The sequence below is a fragment of the Tachysurus fulvidraco genome, chromosome 2 (genome assembly GCF_022655615.1).
Source record: "Tachysurus fulvidraco isolate hzauxx_2018 chromosome 2, HZAU_PFXX_2.0, whole genome shotgun sequence".
In the NCBI taxonomy this organism is placed as follows: Eukaryota; Metazoa; Chordata; class Actinopteri; order Siluriformes; family Bagridae; genus Tachysurus; species Tachysurus fulvidraco.
The window spans coordinates 37,988,616-37,998,179 of NC_062519.1; the positions used below are offsets into that span (position 1 = coordinate 37,988,616).

Here is a 9,564-nt window from a genome sequence, read left to right on the forward strand (position 1 = left end):
TTGTGCGTCATTGCAGCAGCGTGGGGGACACAAAAATGGAAGCTGCTTAAACATCAACACTATGAGTCAAGCTTTCTGTTGTGTGTGGCCCCAGGCCGGTGTGGACGTCTAATGCAAGCTCCCTACTGATGCAGCAACGTAAACCCAAAAACCACAGGAGTCATTAAAAGCCTTGTCGTGTAGCTTCGCGTACTCACTCTTCATGCTCAGAACCAAACTGTACGCTACTTTTGTACCATTTGAAGGTTATATCTTTAGATGTATATATTTAAACTAGAAATGTGCATGTGGTGTACCTATAATTGGTACAAACCAGAGTGGAAGTTTTCAAGGAAAATGCGTGTGATGCATTAATTTGTCTTTTCATTCGTCCTTAAATCCCAATATCGATACTGGATACACAGTAAAAGGTATATTGTAAAATAATTCTATTTTTCCAAAAGTATATTATATACAACATGCGAATAATGCTACCAGAAGAACGACAAGGGACAAGGGAACGTACAGATTTGAACCTTTGTTTCTGTGAGATTTAGAAGCAGGTTAATTCAGCATTCACATTTTTTTCCTGCCGTTGTCCTTGATGGCACGTTTTCTCACGTTCACGTCTGGCTACACCTCATTGTCTATTGAAAGGACCCTCTTTCTTTATTCCAAGACATCAAACTGAAATGTCCCAAATGCTTCTAGATTTCAAACTGTTGCCCGAGTTTGTTCAACCTCCAGTCCAAGGTTGGGTGGTTCACTAATGCTACCCGCTGATGGAGGTCTTTTGCAGACAGCAAACCGTCGTTTGATCTTTGTGCGTGTGTGCCTAGTTTGGGACTCTTGTATGACGTTGTGGACTCAGACATTGATCAAAAAACGCTCCATTGTTGGGGGGCAGATTTTAATATAATGCCGATTGAATAGGCGTGTCGTTGATTCGTTTTGATGTGAAAATATTATCTCTTAAATATTACATTTATAAAAAAAATGGCTTGTGTTATATGTGACATTTTGAATAGTTATGTTTCTATTAATATTTTTGCGACCTATCAGTATCTGTATTATGATGACTGGATTTTGCTGTGTCGTTGTACATGTGCAGATTAAATTTATAATCTTAAATCGAATTGACATGCCTTTTTTCTTTAGGATATTTTTGTCTGTGTTCCTAGCTCACGTTTAATAATCATAATAATAACGACTGCGCGCGGCCGCTCTCCATGGTGCTGCAGCCCGACTCCATTCGGAAAATAAATTCCACGTTGGAGGAAATTTTCTTCATTGATATCATACGAAATTTGTTATTCCTTGTAGCTGTCATTAAAATTTAAGATCCAGAGATCACACTGAAATGTTATAATGTAAAAATATTGGAATCCATACAAGAAAGCAATTATTTTTCGACGTCTAAAGCAACTGAATCAACTTTGTTATTAACCTAAAAAAATTAATGCATTCGATTTTATATCTCTTTTTAAATTCTGGTAACATGCTTCCATAAGAATGGATGAGGTATTAAAGCGAAATAGTAATAGGCGTTGCCTCTAATAATCACTAAACCATTCAATCAGCGGATCCAGTGATCAATTTTTATCCGAAGTCAAATTAATTAACAGATTATTATATTATTATTTTTTGATTTTACGTTTGAACTTGGTGAGAAAGTGGACTAGGACCTCCTGTCTCTGTCTTCCTCACCCTTTCTAGAGCATGATTATAGCCCATGGCAATCAACAAGTCTCTGTTATATTGCCCTTCTTATGACTGCACCATTGATCCCAAAAAAAGAGAAAACATAGACGTTGTATCCCATCCCGTTGCCTCTTGATCTTTTGCAAAGACAGCTGGAGCTTATTGCCCCTGTGATCCTGCTGTTTGGCTCTAGAGAAATGGCAGTCCACGTTTTTAATGTAGTTGAGAGGCACACTTCTACATAGAGCTGATAAGCAGTGCTGCCCTCTATAGGACATTTTTAGAAATTACAGTGCTGCTTTTTCCTGTAGCCGTAATAACTGACACAAATATTCCATTTTATTTATTATAATAGTTGTACTAAACGCTTGCGTTCTAAAATATTATAAAACAAGAATATACAATAAAATGTTCACAAATATCTTTACATAAATAAAAATAGCACTATGCCTATAGATAATAAACCAGACCGCTAAGACCCAAAGTGCGATTGACAACGATATAACAAACTACATCGAAAAATGCCTTTCAAATAAATAGAATTGAACTGGAACTGCTTTCAATATTTTTACTATCAAATTATTTGCATAACTAATGATGTCGCAAATATATTTTTGCTTATCGTGTTTAATAATTAACGACAAAAGAGGAGCATTTTTTTGTCGCAAGCACAATACACCTGTTACTTGAACTTTTCTTTCGTTTCCTTTTTCAACGGAACAAAATCCAAAGTGAAAACCACACAACCTGAAGAATTTTGAGATTTGTAATCGAGAGGCTTTGCTTATTTTGTTTTCCAACAGTATAAATAAAGTCGGAATAGGAATTTGCCATTTTGCAAAATCAAACAAATGGAATTGACTTTTGCCCTGATGCAAGTCATTTATCTCATCACAGAAAGGTCCCCAGAGTTGGTGCTATGGTCTCCGCATTACTCTTACTAATGTCCCGTACTAAAAGTTTAGAGATTGACAGGGAAGCAATCGGTACCCCATAGAGAAGGTGGAATGCTCCCTGTTAAGCAGAGGTCATTTGAACTCCGAGCTCCACACACATGGCCGGTAGGAGGCCTGTCTGCACCAACCAATTCTCTCCCTCCAGAGCCTAGTAGGTCAATAGCAAAGAATTCCCGAACACCCCAATTAGCCAGGCACGAGGACCGGCGCTCTGAAACCCTCGGGCCACGGGGGAAGGAGCCTGAATAGCCCTGATTTTAATTGAACCAGTTTCCACTACCCTGAACCTTGCGCTTCTGGTAATTTGTGAAAACATTGGGTTGAGTGATCGACTTAAGTGTGAACAAATGTTTAATGCATAATGTTTAGACTTGACCATTAGCGTCTGCCAATTATGTGTTTTGTGCATGTGGTTGGATAGAGCTATGGGCTGTTCAGAGAAAAAATAATAGTGGATCATCTCAACAGGATATAAACATGAATTTTCTGGTCAGTTCAGTCAATATCTTAAGATATTCAGTCCCTAAAAACGCTAAAATACTCTTAAGTCTCTGTTTAGTTATGACATTGAAAATTTTATTTGTTATTTATTAAAGATAGATTTTTTTTAAGTAAAACAATTTACCTAAAAAACATTTACCTAAAAAAAGAAACATGCAAACTACAGGTTTGTGTATAATAATTAATATTAACAGTGGATCTCCACACTGCTCTACATCTCTATTATCTAAGAGCAACCCATTAAGTGTAAAAATATGTATACCTTAAATGAAATATACGATAAAAGAAATGCGGAGGGGGGGGGGGAGCAAAACTAAGTATGAAAAGATTTTGATCGACAGATAAAGGTCCTTTTTTCACTTCATTGAAGAATTCATTCATTCTACCGGTACAAGTTGCCTTAACAAATGTCACACGTACAGAACTCGAAATAACACATTTTTGCAAATTTGACTATCAACCTGCTTCTGGATGCATGTGCAAAATTCAATACTACTGGTCTCAACACTTCAGCTCATTTATTATTTTTTCTTGTTTGTTTGTTTACTTATTTGTTTATTTCTGGTCGAAGGATGCACACTCGAGCTCGGTGGGAAGTGGCGCGAGTTGGATTTTGTTTCTATCCCCGCAGCCGCGTTAATGAGCGTCTCGCTCGCAGTTTACCATGGCGGCAGAGCCGTTATTACTGAGCTCAGGTCAGCTGAAGGCGTCACCTCTGGACCTCAGCTTAGCCCTGTCTGCCACTGAACTAATAACACTCAATAGCAAAGTGTGCCTGAATAGATACGAAGAGTAAGCACCAGTGAGCACCCCAGAACATTTTTGTGCGTGTGTGTTTGTTAATTTCTTTTAGAATTTTTAACAATTTGAGAAATTTAAAATTTGCCATTTATTTGAAATGTTTTTAATGTTATTTTTTATTTTTTGCAACCATGGATCATAAATAACACATTGATTCTTTATATTATAATAATAATAATAATAATAATAATAATAATAATAATAATAATAATAATAATAATAATAATGATAATAATAATAATAATAATAATTGTTATTATTATTATAAATTATATTGTTTGCCATAAACAATCTTCGGGTTTTTTAAATGGTCTAGAAAATTAAACATATAAATAGCAAAATCTGAACCAATTCATTGCTGCATAATTTAGATATCTTCGTGTAGTAAATTATTAATATTATATGGTTAAATAAGAGAAAAAAGTTGATGTAAATATACAAAAAACAGCTACACTACAAGTGAAAATAAAACTGTGTGTGTGTGTGTGTGTGTGTGTGTGTGTGTGTGTGTGTGTGTGTGTGTGTGTGTGTGTGTGTGTGTGTGTGTGTGTGTGTGTGTGTTTGCAAAGCTGCAGCTGCACATTATCAGAGATTCAGAGAGTTTTTGTCCATTTTTTTTCCTGCATGCCTTTTAGGTAATATTAGATTTTAGCATTCCCACCGAACTATAACAAAGTGTAACTATTTCTATGGAACAATTTTCACATTCTCTAGAGATCTGTCTTGTTTTCCACATTGCTGGCTTTAGTTGTTTTGAAAAACGTCTAAAGAATGTCTCAGACAGCGCAGCTTCCCAGGTTCCCCCTGAGATAGGCTATTGTGAACCAGCAGAAAGCTTTCAAAAGTATAGGATAACATTTCACTTTTCTCGTATAGATTTCAAAAGCTGCAATTCTCTTGAGCCTCTTCAACCCACGTCTACCTTTAATCGATCAAATAGTACAATTTGATTTGCAGGTTATAAAGTTGTACAGACAATTTGATCTTTTTAATAAAAAACAACCTTTCACATTAAGTCTCTTACTGCAGAATGAGTAGAAAGGAGGCCATCCCAAGAGAGAATCCCTTTTAAAGGGCTTGTTTAATGTGTCTGTACCCATGTGATCACTTTTACAGGTAAACTGAGCAAGAATAAACTGCTTCCCCAAAAAATAAATGTGTTATTCATTAGGATAAGTATTGTTGAGAATCAATTATATGTTGTATGAAAGTTTAATTGTTTTATAGAATCAAAATCTATTGGATCGTTCAGGAATACATTAGTAAACATTCAGTTTAAGATGAATAAACAGAACTTATGTCACTAGTTGAAACGATTGTTGCCAAAAATGTAATGTTTCTGATTAGTTCTAGCTGCACAAATTGCATTTTCTTTGCAAGGAATAGAAATTTTCTTTTTCTTTTAATTAAAAACCTTAAATGCATCATGTTTATGTATCTATATTTCCATATAATTTATTGGTGACATTCCTCCCACATGTCTAGCTTTCAGTGTTGAACAGCATATCTTTACTATACGCTGCCACATATTACAGTGTTCGATTCATTAGAAAAATCATTCACGACTTTACAAGTGACCAATGATATATTAACTTCTCAGTCGTAGAAAAATGAAAAGTATTTTGGGATGTCAACACAGAGAATCCATGTTCACTCTTTTGCTCATCTGAGCACAAAACAACATGATGTTCTTCTAATGGTTATGACAATGATTAGGCTATTATTGAGCGGTAGAAACTATGTCATCAATAACTTAACACATGGACAAAATAAATATGCATAACATTAGTAATATACATAGTACTTCTCATTGCAGTTTAAGGACAGTAGACTATCACATGTACATTTTATAAAAACCCCTCTGTTTTGTATGTACCTTTGTCACCTACTACACAGGTTAATGTGATAAAAAGTGCTTTTCTGGACACCTTATCTATACAGTCTTTAAGTCCAACAATATAACACATCTTCTGCACTTTTATCCAGATTCCCTAATTTTATCTTTTAAAAAATTATTTGTTTAAGAATGGAAAAAAAAATTTGAAAGTGACTATACATCTTTCTACATTACACATGTCACAATGCACATCTCTGAAATCATCCAGCAGTATTCAGTTTTGGTCATATATATACATTTGGACTGTCCTTAAATATCAAATGCAAGTTTTTTAAGAAATAAAATATAAAGGAGAAAATGCTTCTCTTAATATAAGGAAAAAAAATATATTTAAAATGATAGCATATTGCCATGAAAGGTCCTGCTAGAAATTGTCTATTCCAACTGTCCATCTGAAGTCTCTTTTTTGTGGCCAGATTTGCGCCTGTTGCCCCTTCTGCCATGGCGTTTGGGCTCCTTGTGCCTTCGACTCCTTCGTTCAGCACGACCCATGCGGGATCTTTGATGGCTTGTCTCATCTTGTCTGCTCTCCAGTAGACGTGAGACCATCTCATGGTCCTTGTTGCCCAAAACACGGGGCAGGAAGAGGGAAGCTTTGTCCGTGCTCTTCGTCTTAAAGCCCCTCCTGGGCCGACCTTTTCCGTTAATAGACACATACCACTGCTTTTTGACAAAAGCCCTATGCTTGTTGCCCCGTCCAGTGGATCCTGGGTGCTGAGTGGTGGAGTGGTGCCGTGAAGCGTAAGTATTGTAGCCTAACTCGTGAATGCGCTCCAGAAATTCACACTCCTTGTTAAAGACTTCCTGAAATGCCATGGAATAAATATTTGTTAGACTTTTAGAAAAGGCATAAAATTAAGTTCTGATGATAACCACTTTTATGGGATTTAAAATTGTTTCAGTATATGGACCTTATTTTCATTAATTTCATGGAATGGATGTCAGCCATATATAATGTATCTAAACTAAGCAAATTTTCATTTAATTTTATTAAGTGGTTATGAAGTGGCTTTTAATGAGTTACACCATTGTACAAGTGAAGAGATGTTGGGGACCTGCTTAATATTTTCACTTTGAAATTCTATATTTTCCAATAAACTACAAAGCTTGTCCTATATTCTTTACAATAGATAATGTTAAAGATCACAAATCATAATTCTTCTTACATTCTGAAATCAGATTTGCTTCTCACATTCTGAATAACCTGCTAACACTGACTATGGCAGCTTCATTCACCTCATTCCTTTCCATTTTGAAGTTGTAAAATGTCTTATATTCATCTTAATAGGATAACATGTGGGCATGCTGGTTATCCATGAAAACACCACCATGTGGCGATGGAATCAATTGCTTACGTGTCATCTGAGCCTATGAGTAGCTTTGCATCTCCAGATCTGTATTTTTATTCATTTATTTATTTAGTATATGTGTGTGTGTGATGTAACCCTTACCGAAGCATATAGGCGACCTTTCTCATTCATGGCTAAATATCTTCCAGAGAAAAGGCCCTTGATGGCTACCACTCCAACATCCACTGCTGTGATCTCTAATATACCTGGAAACATATAACAGAAATATGTTTTTACATTCAATCACTATCTAAATTGGTCAGAAATGTTCATTTTATTTGCCTAATTCCATGAAACGAGTCGAATTACACGGCATAATAGCAATTTACAGTCAGAGCATATATTGATGAAAAATTACTGAAATATGATATAGTATTTTCCTGTTGGTGACCCTCGTTCTCTTTGTCCCTCCCTCCCTGCCTCTCTTGTTTAAGGGACTATAGAACTTCAAATGACTCATTATATTATGAGCACTTTACATAATGTCTTTTTAAAGCCTGAAAATGGCTCAATTTATTAACAGAAAAAAAAAAAGAAACAAAAATGTGATTTTGATCTACATTTCCCCTCAACAGTCCCTAAACTATGAGCACATTTTCCCCGACCTAAGCTAATCTTTTTTTAATTTTATTCTTTCTCAATTAAAAGCTTTGCGTGTTTAAGCGTGATCACAGACGCATCTGTTTATTTTTTGTGCATGCTACCCGCGCTGATTGAGTTACAACCCACAGAGCAACTCCGGACAAAACCAATCCAGTGACAAACACGCTGACAGATTAGATAGCCAGACACGGAGAGCCGATTTAAGTGCATGTTTATTCAGTGATTAATGGCTCCTCTTCATTCCAGCCCCACTGAATAATCATCCCATTTACTGGATAAACACATCCGCTCTCTGTCATTATGTGAAACTGTCTGCTAAATCCCATTTTCATATGGAAATGCGCGTCCATTCCGTGTTTGCGTTCGGCTAATTGAGAGACCCGCGTCTGACAAATGACCACAGAGTTGGGGATAACCAAAACAAAACACCGAACACATAGTTGGAGAACAAATAAAAGAAGAATTAAAACAGCCACAAGACGCAACGTGTGACTGAATTATCCCTGAATACTAGATAAAATGTGTAAATTATACATGTGGAGAATAAACGAACAGATAGATAGATAGATAGATAGATAGATAGATAGATAGATAGATAGATAGATAGATAGATAGATAGATAGATAGATAGATAGATAGATAGATAGATAGATAGAAGTGAGTATACCCATCAAATTAAATGTCTCTGCTCTTGACATTATCATTATGAATTTATTTAACTCGCCAATATTGCTCAGTATTCGTACAGAAATATTTCTGATTTACATTAATACTTTATGTTTGTTGATAATGATTAAAATTTGTTTTCTATTCTACTCCTGGAAACCTTTAATTACTGTAGGTTTTTGAACTGATCAAAGATTTCAATACTGTCACTGTACATTTCGCATAAGACATGACAACACGTGTTTTACAATTACACCCGTTCTTGAATTCGCTAAAATATATTGAAGGTTATGTACGTACTCAGGGGATTGTCCTCTTCCAGAGATCCGTCTACTCTCCCGTTCGGATGTATCTGTAGGTGATATTTAGTAGCGCAGTAGAGTTTCCTGTGCCGCGGTGCGCCTCCGAGGTGCTCGTAAACGCCACCGCGTCCACCGGCGTCGCGCCGGTGTCGCGGGTCACACGGTTGCTTCCCGGCACACGGATGCGCCCTCGAACCCGTCGAGCCCCGCGCGCCGCCCAACAACAACACGCTGAGCAACACCACGAGTTGAATTATAAGCATTGTGGCATTGTAGGACAAGGGCAAAACCTCGCAGGATAGCAGAGAGCCTTCACTCGGGGTCCCATCAAAGATGCAGCATCATGATTTGTCCGCGCCGCAACGGCCAAAGCGCAGCTAGCCGCTCCGCGGAAACACGCGAAAAGTTTACGCGTGCCACCGTATCCTCTTTAATCTGCCGTAATCTGGCCTTGGAATGGCCGTGGCCATTTATTAGAACCGGCGTGGTGACAGCAGCGTGGGCTCCTCTCCGTGGTGGTCATAGGTCCTTCCTATCCTCTCTCTCTCTCTCTCTCTCTCTCTCTCTCTCTCTCTCTCTCTCTCTCTCTCTCTCTTCAGGCAGGCTGTTGGAGCTAATCTGGTCGACGAGGAGGAGGAGGAAGAGGAGGGAAAAAGAGGCAGTGGGATTTCATAGGGAGGCCTATCGTGACATTTCCACTGATCGACGGTGTGTGTGTGTGTGCGTGTGTGTGTGTGCGCGCGCGCGCACAGAAATAAAGGGAACTCACCGCAACAATAGCCCGAGGCCCGACCAATTGATACAAAGAA

The 9,564-nt window shown here is 37.4% G+C and overlaps 1 protein-coding gene across 1 annotated transcript; it reads right to left on the bottom strand.

Annotated features, from left to right (window-relative positions):
• Positions 1-4,999: 4,999 nt before the first annotated feature.
• fgf3 (fibroblast growth factor 3) lies at positions 5,000-9,305 on the bottom strand. The gene is made up of 3 exons (XM_027153206.2): positions 8,754-9,305; positions 7,287-7,390; positions 5,000-6,639 (listed from the first exon to the last, which is right to left on the bottom strand). Exons 1-3 carry the CDS (start codon positions 9,016-9,018, stop codon positions 6,211-6,213), a joined length of 798 nt encoding a protein of 265 aa, XP_027009007.1. The 5' UTR covers positions 9,019-9,305; the 3' UTR covers positions 5,000-6,210.
• Between the last annotated feature and the right edge of the window lie 259 nt (positions 9,306-9,564).